A 17040-nucleotide genomic window follows, 5' to 3' on the forward strand; every position below is an offset into this window, starting at 1 on the left:
ATGTGTCTTTTAACTACATTAGATTATATTACAATACACTTCCCTGGCAAGGGAAGATGGTGCAAGACAAAAGACCCATCACCACAAACTTTAGCCAGCAGGGCATCTATCAACAACATAGAAAGGTATTGCCCACAATGCCTATAGTAATCAGGATTATAGGTAGGAGCAAAAGAGCCTTGTTTTTTTCAATATACTGACACCACTACTGTGTAACAGTCTTCCAGTGGAGTTAATGTCTCCATGTTGTAACCTGTAATGTATTTACCTCTCTCTGTTTTTTCCTTTCCACAGCACTGCCTAGAAATCCTTGTGGACAGGCACGGGTGGCTGCAGGAGACCAGACAGACTGGCTCCTCCAGCAACAGCAGCCTTGGAAGGAAGAGGGACAAAGCTTGCAGTTCTAGATTGCCTTCTTTGGCATTGCTACTTGGTTTATATGCAAGTTAAATCTTCTTACAAGGTTTTGGCACCCAATTTTCCAAAAGCATGATTCTGGAAAACTAACAAGGAAGTGTACAATAAAATAAACAGTAGAAGATGATCCTTCTGATCCTTGTCCCATGCATTAGTCACAAGGTATTTTCCTATGTATTAAGAAATCAGCAAACCATTCAACAGACCAGTAAACTAGCTCTATATGTTTGTCATGGACAGCTGTAAGCTTACGATAAATACGGTAGTAGTAGTCACTACTGATAGTCAGAAAGCTTCACTTGCTATTTGTATTTTAAAGCTATTGGATAATCACGCTGAAGCACCTTCTTCAATTAATTCTCTAACCTGTCTTGAATGAGGGCAGGAGGAAGTCTATGAAGATTATTAATTCTCTCTGAAAGCTCTTAATCACCCACAGTGCTGCCAGAATAAGCTGAGCTGCTGAGCAGACATTCTTTCACTGGGAGAGAAGGTTCTCGGTTATTAGTGTGAAATAAAAACAAACAAAACCAAAAATAAATTACTTCTTATTTATAAGTTTGCTGCTTGGAAAAACAGCAGTATGGAAGCTTTGATAGCAAGAGGATTCCAAACAGGCTCTTGGCAAAAGAAAATTTTTTTGACAGATACATGTAATTTACTGATCCAACACAAAGGAATATTAACTCATTCAAGTTAACTTTCGGAACAAAGAGAATAAAACCTAATTCACGTGGCTTAAGGCAACACAGTTAGCTTTCCTGCTTTGGTATAGCAGTGTAAAATAGCTTTGGATTAATTAGATAATTTAGATTTAAATAATTTAGATAAAATTAGATTCACTTCTTGAATGAACATTTAAAAATTTCAGAAATTTGGGTAGAAGCGGCAAGCATTGGTTAATAGCTTTCTGAAGCTATTGGGCCTGTGAACTCCATGACAAGTGTGACTCAATTTCTAGAGCCAAGTTTTCCTCCCTCCTCTTTAAATTAGTTTATGCATCAGAATTTATATGAACATTCATAGCACAACAGAGCACTCCGTTACAACCACAGACTTCAAAATAATTAACCTAACATTTGGTCTAGGTGCACAGTTGTGATAAAGTTTTCAAAATATTCCCAGCACATATCAAGGGATTAGATTATGACAGACCTGCTTAATGTTCTGAAATCAATTTAAGTTTTTATTTGCTGTACAAGTGAACCTTTTAACTATATCAGAACACTGTGAGGCTGTGCTTGAAACATGGTGTCCAAATAGCGCTGTTGTTGGTATACACAAAATAATTCAAGTCAGAATAATTTTGAAGTCTCAGACACAACTAGGACCATCATATATTTTGTGAGCGTAACTAGAGACTGAGATTACTCATTTGGAGCTCTTCTGGAAGACTGAGACCTAACTGTTACTCTTCCTGGAAAGATTAATACAGTTAGGTTGACACTGATCTCTGTTTCTAGACCAGCTGCATTTGTTCTTTGGTTATTTTTTTATGCTATTCCACAAAATTATTCTTTTTCTCCTCCAAATAAAGACTCATAATGCCGCCTGTCTGAAGGCACTTCTTGTAGAAAAAGTTCAGACATTCCAAAAGGCAAACCTGGGCAAAATAGAAGGCAGCACATTAAAAAAATAAAAGCATTGAGACTATATGTATTATTACAGTAGTCTCCCTTTTACTGGGGGAAGTTTCAACTATCATCCCACATCGGAACAAAACTTTGTAATGCTTTTCTAATGCTCCTCACACGGGTCCTCTCAGCCAACAGCCAGGAAAAGTATCAAAAGTGTGGGGTTTTGTATCAAAAAAGGTACAATTCCCAGTCCACTACTCTCTGAATTTCTTTTGCAACTGTGCCTCCTTTCTGAGGACTAGAACTTTTATACCTGAAATCAAGCACAAGATTTCTTAAGTTACACCCAGGCTGCTCTGACCTACAAAATCAAAAAGTTTTAGAAATGCCAAAGGTGTGTAGCTATCTCTTGATTCCTTATGACAAACTGTTCTGCACAATCTCTTACACTGCATTCTATGAACTTTGAATGATCTGAAGAGTAGTTTCTTCTCAGCTAAGGAAAGCTGGCTCATCATCACTTATCTTCAGCTCCTAAACTCTATTAGGACCCGTTAAAAATCCAGAGACTTTGTCCTCTATTAACTTTTGGGTTAGCAATTTCTGTAATTCTCTTAGGATGATCTGAAATAATGAATGTCTTACAGATGCTCCCTCAGGTCTGTCCAAATCTCATCACTGAGAGCTGATATAGGACTGATATAGAACAAGCCAAAACTGTTCCGGAATACGTGTCCTGCAACATGGATATCTTCTTAATAGCTTTCCTCCCTACAGAGCAAAGAGGGCTAGACTTCTTTGCCAGTGATGATTTTTGCCCACCTTTAAAAACTTTTTCCAAATCCAATAGGAAGGCACCAAATGGACATAACACTATTAAGATTCTTGAAAGAAATTACCTCATCAACGACTGTAACTGCAACTTCTTACATTCCCTACACGAATCACTGTCACAGCTAACATGATAAGGTCACTACTATTTCCAACTTCTTGTTATGTAAAAAAACCAAACGGCCTTTTATAAATAGATTTAAGTGTCTCCTTAATTACATTTGTGTTTGAATAGATGCCACTTCCTACCTCATGCTTCTGAAGGTAAGTCACACCTGTATACTGCATCCAGAACAATATATTACAACTCGGCCAGAAGCCACAGGAATTATTTTTCCTATATGTAATTTTATTTTCTGCTACAGAAAATTCAGTACACTTAATGTAATGGGCTTTTTTGGTTTAAGCCATAAATACCATGTGGTGTACTATAAAACATAATTTTGTGGATTAGATATTAGATTAATGGTCCCTCCTGTCAAAAAAGTAAAGATTCCAGGGCACTCGAGACACACATCACAATACGCTCTTTTCTCATAAGCAGGTCCTAGTGCCCAAAGTTTGCATATACTATTGTTGAACACACAATAGCTGCTGTTTGCCTTAACAATTGACACATTATTATAGCTCCACACATTGCTGCTGTACCAAGAAGAGATCCTACATAAAACCAAATTCTACTTTACGACACATAGTAAACTATTTTTTTGCCTCAAAAATGAGATTTACACAATAGCTTATAAAAATCTAGGTAAAAAGAGAATAACATTACACATACAGAAACTATTTTAAACATGGTTGTAATATAAAAATAACATTTTTCAATGAAAAACTATGCTGTTTTCTCAGTAAAATCAGTTTATATTTTAAAGTCCAGCTTTGCATTAATAAGCAGTTGGTATCTCACATTCTAAATGTTATTTCCCCTTTTTGCTAGTAGACATGTCTCCAATATTATCTCACTGCAATGTCTCTCATTGGGATAGTACTAAAGAATCAGTAGTATTCAGTGCCATCTTTTTGTCAGATCGTCCTTTTGTGTGTGTGTGAAATGTTACCTACTTCTCAGTATGTTATTTTTTTAATAATAGTTGTAGAAGGCATAATAAACTTCCTGCTTATGCTTACCACATAACCAAGATTGGGTTTGCTGGCTGGCTGGCCAGCCATAATAAAAAACAGATTTAAAAATAACTCATTTTTATATTACAGAACAAGTTATTCAGTCCCAAGATTCCAGAGCTGATCAGGATCACAAGAGAACACAATGTCCATTCTGGAAAAAAAGGTTCCTGGGAAACAGAGGAAGAAATTCAGGATTTGCAGCAAGAAAAGCAGCAACACATGTGGGTTTTTTGTTCAGACATTTTTTGTGCCAGTATTGACTGAAAGCAATACTGAGATGCAAAGCTATCTTTATCCCTTAATAAATTTCTAATCCTAGCTGCTATGTGAACTAATGCAAATTTGAAAGCCACAAACAAAAAGAGCAAATCAGCTCGTGACTGCTATGCAAGAGGAAAAGGTCTAATTACCATCTGGAGGAAAGACAAACATGGTGAAGCATTTGTAATACATGCTTTCATGTGACTTAACTAAAGCTCTAATATCCATCAGATGGAAGGGGCTCTGCAAGTTTTAAATACTTTGCCTTGTGTTCATGTACAGTTTTGATCAAATAGATTTTTGCTTTAAATGAAATATAATCTCAAATTATTAAAATGGTCAGAAGGAATACAGCATTATAGCTAAAAGTAGTAGTATTTTAACTGTATATTATTTTAAAAGAAATCAATACTCTAGATAGACCTATTCATTCTGTGAAAGATTGTTACAGTCATCAAAACATGGAGGGAAAGAATTTTTATTAGACTAACTACTGTATTAAAAAAAATGCAGCTACCCACCAATGGAGCTCAGTATTTTAATATTACCTGAAAATTCCTATAAAAGGAGTTATTCAGTTAAATACAAACCAGAAAGTATCCAGACTTCTTGAAAAATTTTATCATGAAAGAGGACCTGAAGTTTTTAATTGCATTAGTCAGTTAATCAATAAAAAGAATCACCTATGCAAGTTTCAAGTTGTTGACAATTTCCATTAAATCTGAGGTTTGCTTCTCACTCAAATAAGTAAAAAAGCACAACTTACCCCTCCAATTATATATGACTATGTTTCCGAATATCAGTCTTGAAGGTGGTTTTCTTGCAGACCAACTAGAAGCAACAAGAAAAACATTTTTTGTTGTTGTTTGCAATAACTTCAGTGAAGTTAACATGCTAAAGCTTGAACACCTTTGACCCAATATGTTTCCAAGAAATATTCTTGTACCGTTTGTTGAAATATCTGATCCTTATTCAGGATTTCTATATTTATATTATTGCTTTTTCTTCTGACATTTGATTTCAGATAAATCCTATTCAACAAAACATCATCTGTTTACTTGGAAACATTCAGGTAATTTGGCAACTTTTATATTTGCTCTGTCATCACTCCCAGAGGTGTTGCCTGATATCAGGAGAACTGTACTTGAAGAGTTCTGCTGGAAATGGTATCTCCACAGGTAGGAAGAAGAACCCCCATCACACGTTTCCAGGACAACTCCACTCACACAGTTAAATACTGTGTGATAGAGAAGTACCTAAAATGGGAAAGGGTGAATCGCCCTCTGAAGATACCTTTCCCCACTGACTACTGAAAAAGCTAGACCAATTTAGACTAAACACACAGATTTTTCTGAAGCCAAAATTAGATCAATCTTATTCCTAAACATTTTAACACTCAATTTTTTTACTGCAGACATCAGGTAATACCCTTATATGTTGAAGCTTCCAAATCCCACATGTTTCTATGGCAATTCTTAGACTAACTGGTCCTACAGTAATGCATATTAAAAAAAAAAAGAAAGAAAAAAAAAGTCAAGTAATGTATAGTTTCCAGGTTATTGATAGGAGGCTGAGCATTGATACTGGCTAATGAGATCTGGGCAACCTCTTGAGCATCTAACCTCTGGCTTTTTTTTTTTTTCTGTTTGTATTATATGACTGAACTATTCCTGTTACTCGTATCAGAAAGGCTAAAAAATTACAAAACTGAGTCTCTTTTTTGCTCCTTTATGAAGACAGCTTTAAAATTCAAATGCAGAACAGAAATAAAAGTCTCTAAACTACAGATCTATCGACTGTACATTTAATAGAAGGGCTTTAAGAGTGCTACGTACAATACAGTCTCCCCTCTCAAGGCTTCCAATAAATGGGTAACATGATGCTCCTTGGAGGAAAACATACAGCCTTTTAGGCCATCCTCTTACATCATAAAGAAATAAAAAGATTTTTTTTTTTTAGCCCTCTTTTATATTTCCTTCTTCACCTTGTCATAAACATGGGTTATTAACTAATGATACTACTAGCTCCTCTGTACTTACCACCATTAATTAGAGCATTAGGACACAGGAGTCAGGTACAGCATTGCAAGTGTAGAGGGGTCACAGAAAAAGGACAAAAAAGTTAAAAACTTGGCATGTGCACAAAGAAGATGGAAATGTCATAGAGGGAAGAAAAGGATTATTTTTAAGGTCAATACACAAGATTGAAAGAGGCTGAAAACACCATGGTATTTAGAATCCACTGAACTGAGGTGCTCCTATGAGAAGGCAACACATTCAGAAGGAAAGGAAAAATGAATGATGATGAACAGGAAAAGGGAAAAAAAGGTCAGGTATAGGAGAATCACCAAAAATTTCTCATAAAGCCTGAAAGACTGAGGAAAGTTAGTAAAACTATGGTGGTACAAGGTAAAGTATCAGATCTTAATTCCATAAACCCCCAAACTCCAAGGAAAAACGAGTCATATTCAGAGGGAAGCAAGGCAGCTTTTGGAAATAACTTCAGATCTAGAGGCTGGACACACAAGGTCTTGGCAAAAACCAAGAATGCAAAAAGGTGGAGATTAAAAAGGAACATATGGGTTAACTAGAAGGATCTAGAAGTTACAGTGGCACCTAGAACTGAAATGAGTCTAATACAGCAGAACACATTAACTTCAGGAACAGAACAGAGTAGGAATGATAGAGTCTAAGGAAAAACACCACCATATAACTGGAAAAATATCAATGAAAACACCACATATATCAAGAAAACAGAAGGGACAGTGTTGACTACCAAAGGTGACAGACAGATTAAGACGGATGAAATAAGAATTATGCCTCAGATTTAACCACGAACAAGCGACCTGTGACCTTACAGCAGTTCAATGAACTCAAACATCAGAAAGAAGATTGGAGGAGATCAGTGAAAGCGTGGGTGGACAGAATGTCAAGACAATATAAAAATACACCATTAAATATTTTGAAAAAACTGAAGACAGGATGTAGGTCTGCAGTGAAAGGGCAGTACATGCTGTGAAGAACACATTTCAAATTAGCTTTCTGAAGCAAGTGTTTATTTTCAATGAAGAGAAACTGAAGCAGAGCAGTTTAAATGAAACAGAAGTAGAACTCGGAGTTAGGAACAGTAGCAAGTGTAAGCGATGAAGTCAATGGGAAAGGATAGTGACATTAAGCAGCAGAAAGTATAAGGGAAACTTCTAAATCTCAAAGAGATGAAAAAGACTGCAGTAGAGTTACAGCTGGTTTTAAGCCAATATATTTGATGCACAACCAAGATAGTTCTTTAACATCTTTACTCTGACATTTTAAGGAAGCATTGAATTTTCAAAATGCATTGGATTAAATTCCTGAAGGAGAAATTCTAATATACTTATAACTCACTTTTACCTTTTTATCCTTACCATCTGGAAACATTTACAGTTGCTAAAACCTCCTGCTACCAGGAAAAAAAAAAACCAAACCAAAACATACACCCCCCCCCCCCAGGCTTCATACAGCTCCCTCCATACCATGAAGTCATTGCAAATTGGGAAGGATTTGCTACTAGCACTTAACCTTCACCTTAGAGAGTTTATTTTTGTGATTGAGCAGCAAGCTGTAAATCTAGAGTGAAAGAATAAGGGAAAACTTGAAACTGGGACACAGTTTTCATTTTCAAATACAATGTTTTTTTCTTGAATTACTTGTTAAAGAGTAAGCAAAAACCCCAGAAGTTAAAAGCAAAACTTTATCACTAGATTAATTGTTCCTTTCTTGTGCCAGCCTTTCATCTTGTATTTTCAACATTATATGAATTAAAAGCTCTCTGGAACAGGAAGACTATCTTTATAAAAGTCTAAAGCAACACATCTGTAGTACCTACTAACATTTAGTCATTGGTAGGATGCACTACTGTCCCTCTTCTGCTCTGAGTGAACCTGTTTTATCACACACACATTCAAAGCAAATGGATACATTATACAGATGCTGTACGTGAACTACTTACAGTCAAAAGTTAATTTATCAATAGAGCTGAGAAAGAACCGGGCCCTGGTATCCCAGTCCCATAACTGCCAGCCTTATTAAGGCAGCAAGCTCAACTGCATTTGTTCACATAGAGCTCAAGAAGTTTTCTTTTAGTTTTGCATTTGTTTCCAGTTATTATTACAAACTCTGACATACACACATACACCCCACCCCCACCCTGCTGACCTATGACATTAACCCTGAGGCTAAAGAAAAGCTAATCCTGCCTGGATACAAGGATTTCATGCTATGGGTTTGGATTCCTTTTTTTCCCCAATCCTCTATCAATTAGTCAGTTCAAATAAACAGATGGAAATTAGTCCCAAAGCACTTTTTATCCAAGAGAAAGCAAGTTAAAATTAAAATACCCAATTTTAAAAATAAATGAAAATTATTATTAAAGCCATCATTGTATTTTAACATCCAAATCAAAGCTACCATCCCACCCGAAGGGGGAAAAAAAAAGGTATTATAGAGAGGAAAAAGAAATTGAATTTTAAAAATTAAGATTCCAGAAGCTAAATTGCTGCTGGTAACACTGGAGAAACCTTATCAATCACTTTCTTTGTTATTGTATTTAATCCAAACTATCTGCATGAAACTTGCAAATTAAGTTAATAGGTGCAGCCAGCCAGCGAGGTCATAGAGGAGAAAGGAAAACAGGTCATTTGGATCGCAGTTGTTTCTTGGTATTACCCTTACACACATAAACAGTCTCGGCTTTAACACCCTCCTCAACAGTTTCACATTTTGTGGCCAAGCAGTCAGTACAAAGCCCAACATAATCTTTGAACAACAAATACTGATTATTACAACAAATCAGAACTGCTATCAGGTTTGCAAGAGTACTTGAAAGGCTCTCTATTCATAGAGTAGTACTACCTTTGAAACTGATTTTATACGGGTTAAATAAATTAACTCATGACACAACATTGTTGTTTGATTCATAAACTGTGGCAGGGGCTATCTCCTTGTTCTGTGGCAGGACAGTGCCTAGCACAGTGTGTTCCTGTACACTATAAATACTATTAGCACCACTAACTACTCCACCTACAACACAAACATATGCTTAAAAGGCTTCAGCTGAAACATTGTTAACACATGATGCAAAGTTCAGTTCCAGGCTACTTCTATGCCCTTACTTCCTTCTGAACCATCTTTCTAATCTTCATTACTACAAACACCTGTACTATTAGACAACTCCTTTGCTGAAATTCCTTTTCTTGACTCATCTTAGCACTTTCTATTCCTTAAAGTCATGCTTCTTTCAAGGAGACTGTCGAGGTTGCCATATGATCCCCACAACCAGTGCCTCTTTATTATTACTGAATTTACACATGGGCTACCCTCCTTCGATAGCAAACTACTGTCATGCTAATGAAATGGTCTGAGGAATGATACAGACCAGAGGCTTGATCTTTAGAAGCTTATAATGCAATTTAATGGTAACTGCGGGCACTCAGGTTCATGTGAGGATAAGGTGTTACATGATTTTCACTGGGTGTTTGTTGCCTCGTCAGGTCTCCCATCATTGCCTTAACTGCAAGATCGACTTCCTGCCTGCCGTCATAGCCTAAGCTTTGTCTCCAAAATGTCTGCTAATTGCCCCTTATCCAGGCAATGGGAACACCTCTTGCTTTCATGTGAAGAAATACCACACATTTAGTGGCATACAAACAACACAACTGTTAAAATACAATCATACTTCAGGCTAATGAAAGAATCAATTGTGGGAAGAGAAGGTTGTGAGATAAGGAAATTCAAGCCTGTCCCACTGATTAAATCTCACAAGATACCAAACACGTGCAGTACATTAACATCACACCCTGCTATGACTGAATGCTGTGACAAACCAGTAGCAGGTCTAGGAACAGCACTGGTCCACAAACAAAAGAAAGTCTTCCAACATTGTTTTTTTTCTATGAACACTTTCCTCAAAGAGCCACTCCCAAGCTCAAACTCTCCAGAAGGCACCACCTGCCATACCAATGCTCCTAGCGGACAAAGAGGGCCTCATACCCCCTTCAGCTCCCACAGTCAGACCTGGGGGCAATGGGGGGGGGGAGGAAGGAGTCTACCTGCTCTGAAAAGAGGAACTCAACGTACCCAACCAGCCCTGAAAGAAAGCTATCCGCCTACCTAGGAAATATCATCCTCCACCACAGGACTGGGGAGACTTTCCCTACACGGGACAGCTGAGAAGAAATGAAAGGAGCAAAGCGTCCTTCAAGATAAGCAATTCAGCAGAGGGTAAAGGATCCCTTTTCCACGCAGCCACGCTCATAACGGCTACCAGTGAACGAAAGGAAAAAGTCACTTCCCTCTCCCCCCAACTGCGAGAGTGCGCAGCCTACTCCCAAGGAAAAACAGGAGGAAAGGACGAGAACTGGCCCGCCGCAAACGCTGCTCCCCAGGCCCTGAGGAAGGGGAGGGTGAGGAAGAAGGGGGTGATCTGCCCCCTCCCCTCCATCTTGGGGCCAGACACCAACTTACCCGCCGGAAGCCTCGGCGCGCTCCTATTGGCTCGCGCCGCCGCGTCACGTGGTGGGGGAAAAGCCCCGCCTCTTCCCCCACCTTGGCCGGCGACGAGCCCTTGGGGGGTGGTGGTGGTGGTGTTGTCGGTATGGCGCGTGCGCATGCGCTGGAGGAGGCGGCGGCGGCGGCGGTGGCGCGCGTGCGCTGGCGCGGTGGCGGCGGCAGCCGGGGCACGAGGCGGGAGGCGGTTCCGGGAGCGCGGGAAGAGGGGCGGGGGCACGGGGCGCGCGGGCGCGCAGGCGGCGGGTGGAGGAGGGGGAGGAGCAGGGGGAGGTGGTGCCGCCCCGCCCCGCAGGAAACGGTGCCGCCCGGGCCCCGCTCTGTGGGAGGGCGGGGGAGCGAGCGGGAGAGAGACCGGCAGGGAAGCATCGTCTTCCTCCTCTCCGCCACCCCGGGGCCCTGCCGCGGGGCCGCGCTCCGTGAGGGCACCGGCCGGGAGTCAGGAGCGGGGCAGCCCCCTCCGCTCGCTACATCCGCCCCGTCCTCCGAGGCGGGAGCGCCCTCGGCGGGCAGCGGGGCGACCGCTTGCCCCCCCTGCCCGGCGCGCAGCCGCTGCCCCCTTCCAGCGGGAGCCGTGATCCCTCTTCTCCTCAGGCTCCGTCCGCCGCCCCGCCCGCCGCCGCCGCCGAGCCGCCCGTCCCGCCGAGGGAGCCCGGCACTTGTTGCTGACGCGATGGTCACCGGGCCATCCGAGTAGGCAGCGACCGCCGAGCCCGTCGCGGGAGAGGACCGCTGCGGCCGGCGTCGAGGGCCCGGCCCCTTTGGGGGGGGGCTCCGGGGGAGGGGGGATCTCGGGGTGTTGTTTTCCTCTCGGCGCCCGGCGGTGACGGCTTCCCGGACGGCGTGAGGACTTTCCTCGGCCCTCGTGGGGATCGCGGCCGGCGGGACCGCCCGCCCGGCCCGGATGGTCACGGCGGGCTGAGGGGGCACCGCCAGACGCCGCCCGCCCCCTCCCTCCGCCTGGGTGCCTGGAGGCTGGCCTCCCTCGGCAGGAGGAAAAATGTCCTTCTTCAACTTTCGTAAGATCTTCAAGCTGGGCGGTGAGAAGAAGAAGAAACAATACGAGCACGTCAAGAGGGACTTGAACCCTGAGGAGTTCTGGGAAATTATAGGAGAGCTGGGAGATGGTGCCTTCGGTAAAGTCTTCAAGGTAAGGGCAAGCGGGCAACTCAAATCACTTGTCGTACTGCTCGTAGCTAAAAAATTACTTGTAGTATTGCTTCTGAGTTCTGTCTAAAGCTTGCCTGTCTGTAAGCTCTGTCACCTTGGGATACCTGTTGTAAGCACCGAGTTTCCGGAGAACTTCGTGAGGCAGGTAAGCGCTGCGCCCACCTGCCACCCTGCCAGAAGGGACGCGTCCCGAGTTCCCGTGGTGTGTCGGTTGGAGAGCAGAGCTTGTGATCCAGATGCCTCTTGTCCACAGAGGCTCATGAAACTAAAGATAGAAAAGACCTATTAGGTCATTGTCCCGCCTTCTGCTCCACCCTGCCCGTTGCTGAATCCCTTGCTTCTCCTGTATTTTGTTTTTTTGGACTCGTGTGCAGTATGGCTTCTAGCCTTACAAAGACTGTATTTTCTTAGGTGTGAAGTTCATACTTTTTTTTGAGTTTCTGTACGGAAGGAAGCCCACGAAGAGTAAAATTGACTTGTGTGCCTCGTGCGTAGTTTATAGGGCCAAGCCCACGTCGCTTTTAATGGGTATTCTCCTAGCTTGTTCCACGTGGAATTAAATTAAATGGTAGTGTTATCTTGGCTTTCTTTGCGTGGCAGAATTCCTGTGTTGGATCTCCTCACTTCTCTCAGTTGTTTGATCTTTAAGTGTAGTGGTACAAGTAGTGTTTTTAAGGATGCTTATCTAGAATTTATCAAACACAATGGAGTACAATGACATAGATATAACGCTGCTAGTGTTTGACAAGACTAGCTTTCAGGCATATCTTCAGCTACTTTCCCTCCTTCTAAAAGGGCATTAATACTCCACGTTTGGTTTAGGGATAGTGTGGAAAAAAACATCATGGAGGAGAAGCATGACAGAATTGGGGAACTGACATGAATTGAGACTCTGGAGCAGGTTCTTGAGACTAGAAAAAAATAGCGTGAGAAAGAATAGCATTTACAGTGTTTCTGAGAGCTAATTTGGTCAAGAAACATTTATATTTAGAGTACTGCATTTCAGAGTTTATGAAATCTGGGTGCTCATGAAACCTGTGCTATTTCTGGTAGAAATTATTTTAGTATTATTGTAGTGTGGTGTTACCTATTTGTAAATGTGAGCAAAAGTGTCACAGTTAGTTCAGAATGCTAGGTAGCTTGGGTTTGGGGTTTTTTTTTCACCCTAGGAATTTGTGTCAACATTCTATTTAAGAGCATCTAGTTTATTTTAGTGTTGGTGCAATACGTAGTCTAGATAGTGGTTCTCATGTCAGTGTGGAATATAAGAGTTTTTTTGATTAAAATGACTGGGAAATATGTCTGAAGTTGCTATATCATAAAGCTTTGTGACTACAAAACCATAATGCTGTCTCTAATGGCATTTTCAGAGTATTAAAGTTTTTCTTTAAGCTTCATATTGGAGTTTTGATTCCCTTTCCCTGAATATAATGCTCTGTCCCGTAGAGATGACTGGGGGAGCCTCAAAGATACAATACTAAATGTGTTCTCCTCCTCCCCCCCCACATGCATTTCCCCTCCATCCTGAAACTACTTCTTACTTCATTTTGTGGAGGAAGGTATCTGAGCAAGACAACTGGTAAATTTTGGATTTCAGTGTACTTCGTGTACAACAGGAGAGTTTTTTCCAGTTGGATGTGATTTTTCACTTTGAGATTTATTTCTGAATGTGAAATTTCAATGTTAACTGTTGAAATTGAATTTTCAAAATTAAACCCCTATTTTAAAAATTGTAGTAGTCAGAATTACACATGCAGTTACACTGGTAAACTTGTTGAATGTAGCACATGTGAAAATTAACAGGTACTAATATTCCTGGAAAAAAATCCCCATTTAAAAAAACAAAGTGTCCTACTGCATGTATTCAGCAACATTCATTTTGTTTCCATCTAGTTTGAGAAGGAGGATTACACACAGATGCTAACTGTACTTGTGTTCCTTCATCTGAGCATGCTTGGCAAGATACTGTTTCGAAAGCAAGGGTGTGTTAGGTTGTTCTCTCTTGGATATACACCTCAAGAGAAACTGCAAGAACAGCCATTCAATACCTTCTCAAATTTTGGAATATGAACTAGAAAAAAACTGTCAATGTTTGAAGACTTTAAGTAATGGGGGGATGTGTGTGTTTTATTTTGTGTGGTGGGTTTTTTGTTTTGTTTTGTTTTTGTAAAAAAAAAACCCAACACCCTAGTGTCAGTTAAATTTGCCAAAACTACATTTGCCTTACTTTAAGATCCTGGGAGTCAGTGTGTGACAGGGTTTTGGCAGATGTATGATAAAATGGAATTGCCAGATAAATAAGGGTTTGCATACCTTGGACTCCTAATAAAAAATAGGTTAGATTGTTTACATGCTATGATTTGCCATAGAGAAGTATTTGGTTTAGTTGTGTAACTCGTCTTTCGGACAAAGCATCAAATATTTCAATAAAAACTCAAAAGCAACTCTTAAATGATTCTGACGGTACTATGAAGCCTAGCTGATTAAATTATTTACATTAGAAATCCTATGTCTAGTGATAACTAGTTTTGTATACAGAAGTCTTAAGGGCATTTAAAACTTGTGATTCATTCCCCTTCTTCCCAATCAAGTACAAGGGTCTTGCTTGTTTTTTTTTAATAACAGCCAAATTACTAGAAGAGCTTATTTCCTTTGAAGCTGTTTATTCCAGTTTTCTAAAGCTTTCTTAGCACTGACAATTCACACATTTATATTCACTAACTTCTAAGTAATGTTTAGAGATACTTTATTTCTAAGTGTTTCGACTGCTGTTGCAAGTCTCTCTTGTGATCAGAGGAGCTATGTGGCTGCAGATTACTGATGGCAAAGGTTTGTAGTTGTATAGGACTTTCATTCTAGCCCTTTCCAGCCTCTTCAAAGAGGCCACTTTTAGGCTCTTTTTGTTTCTTTTTGCTCTTGGCTAATGAATAATGGTGTAGTTTTTCATCCTTTTTCAATTTATAGACCCTTGCAGTACTTCAGTATCAGGTGATGGCCCTTGTAAAGAGAATTTCGAGGTTGTTGATTATAGACTTTTTTTCCAATCTCTTTTAATTGTCTTTCATGGATTATTTAGAATTACTGAGTGGACTACCAGGGTTTTGACAGCCACCAAAGAAACATAATGTGAGCATTGGAGGCTGATTTCAACTTTGAAATTTGGCGGCTAGATCAGCGGCTTTTTTTTTTTTTTTTTTTTTTTTTTTAAGAAAGAAGAAACAAGAGAGAGACAGTTTGAAACTGCTCTTGATTTGATCAGGTTGAGTCCCCTGAAAAATCTTGAGCTCTTAGTATTAAAGTTAATTATAATCAGTTTGCTTTAGAAATTAGTTACATTATTATATCGTGTTACTATATTGTGTGTTATATTGCCCTATTGTATCAAGTATCTGTTCAGTACACATAGTGAACATTGCTTTAAGGTAAATCAGTATAAGTAAGCATTAAATACTTTCATCAGCTTTAAGCTACTTTCTAAATTCCCAGAAGTTAATGTTCAGATGGTGTGAAAACAGACCTTTAAAATGCCTAATGTGTTCTGTGGCTCTTTCTTGCTGAAGTTCCTGATTGAAAATCTTTATCATATAGATGCACATAACTAATTAAAATGCAGGTATCTTCCCAAGTTAACCTTTTGAATGAAATAAAGTGCTGGGATTATATTTCAGTAAAATTTGCCCAGCCTTTTTTGGTAGTAAGAACATTGTACACTAATATAAGAACGCTTACATTGCAAAAAGGCATTTTCCTATGTTTAGTTGGTGTCATCTCTGAGCCCTTCACTAGAGGATACTCCTCCAAGAAATTCATGGTCTTTTGGGTATCATTATGATAATTATGGGTACCATCTGTACAAATATATTAATTTTAAGTCTTCTGTGGGAACAGATTCTATAGTGGTAGAATATATGTGGCAGTATACTCTATAAGATATAGGGTATCTATATATGGTATGCGTATAGAGAGAGAATATATAGTGTATATATATTTTAATAGAAATTGACAAATTATTATCAGAGAATCTTTTGTACTTGCCTGGTTTTGAATTGCATTCATGTTTCTTAGTTTGAATTGGAATATTCTGCCCATTTATAGTATCTCATTTATTACCCTGAATCTAAGATGTTGGAAGCATTGTATATACAAGATTCCCATAGGAATTTGGAAAATCAAATATTTATATTTCATTTAAAGTTATTAAGACAAGTTTTCCAACTCTCAGCAATTAACTGGTGCTTGGTTAAAAAGCCTATTCTGCTTTCTCTTCAGGTTCAGAGAAGAAATGTTGTAGAAGCTGATAGCCATAATCATGGTGAACAGCATTACCCAAATGCATTATCTTCTGAAAATTACAACTACATTAAGTACTCATATATACTTGTATTTGTAATAGTGGCCAATACAAACTCATCTCTGGCTGATACTGGACTTTTGATAATAGTATTTCTTCAAGTCCAATAAACTAATGATGTTGCTTCATTTAAGTTAAGCTTTTGTTTCTGTACTTAAAACAATCTTGCTTGTAATGTACCTATATGATATACATGAGAGCTTGGTTTTGCCTTAATGTCTTCTACAGCAGGTAGAAACAAATAAATTTTTAAATAGTGATTTAATAAAACTGGACCAATTATATAATTTAACGATAGTGCAGCCTTAACTGACAATTGGTGGCTGCTTAGAAGTACTTTTTGCATACCACTAACATCATAACTTATTTTCTAATCCTAGAAAATACTTTAATTAGTCTGACCTGAAAACAAAATCAGGGCAGAGCAAGGAGAATTTATATTTCCTAGTTTCTGCAGCCTTACAGCACATTGTTCTAAGTAATTCCTACAGTTGGATATTGCAGCTTGAAGTTATCTTAATGATACTAATGTATCATGCTGCTTGCTAGGGTGAGTATCTTTTACATCTGTAACTTAGCACTCATAGGAATAGCTTTTCACCACTTACTTATATCTAAGCTGAAGCACTGATAGGCTGGTTTTTGTCTGCTCTTTTATCTTTTGACTTACCTGGTGTCATTAGCTCCACTAATTCTGTAGAAAAATGTTAGAGCTGTTGGAACTCATGAACATTCCTATAGAAAAGATACCGTTCCCTGTGGAAGG

The 17040-nt window shown here is 39.5% G+C and overlaps 2 protein-coding genes across 10 annotated transcripts in view; one reads left to right on the forward strand and one right to left on the reverse strand.

Moving 5' to 3' along the window:
- The window catches only part of STN1 (STN1 subunit of CST complex), a 49335-nt gene extending 36604 nt beyond the window's left edge, over positions 1–12731 (reverse strand). For 2 of the 7 annotated variants that reach the window (XM_069796911.1, XM_069796915.1), the window contains exons 1-2: positions 12028–12731; positions 4978–5042 (exon numbers count right to left, since the gene is read on the reverse strand). The gene's annotated coding sequence lies outside the window, so the exon portion shown is untranslated. Of the gene's footprint in view, positions 1–268; positions 4118–4977; positions 5043–5639; positions 5972–6250; positions 8384–10711; positions 10774–12027 lie in introns of those variants that run through there. The other 5 variants (XM_069796917.1, XR_011326889.1, XM_069796912.1 and 2 more) reach the window with 5 other exon arrangements.
- Positions 11028–17040, forward strand: part of SLK (STE20 like kinase) — a 51902-nt gene continuing 45889 nt past the window's right edge. Inside the window, exon 1 of one of the 3 annotated variants that reach the window (XM_009915624.2) lies at positions 11028–11903. In XM_009915624.2, the coding sequence (XP_009913926.1) occupies positions 11754–11903 (150 nt within the window). In that variant the 5' untranslated portion in view covers positions 11028–11753. The remainder of the gene's footprint in view (positions 11904–17040) is intronic. The other 2 variants (XM_009915623.2, XM_009915625.2) reach the window with 2 other exon arrangements.

Source organism: Haliaeetus albicilla, chromosome 11 (assembly GCF_947461875.1).
Source record: "Haliaeetus albicilla chromosome 11, bHalAlb1.1, whole genome shotgun sequence".
Taxonomy (NCBI): domain Eukaryota; kingdom Metazoa; phylum Chordata; class Aves; order Accipitriformes; family Accipitridae; genus Haliaeetus; species Haliaeetus albicilla.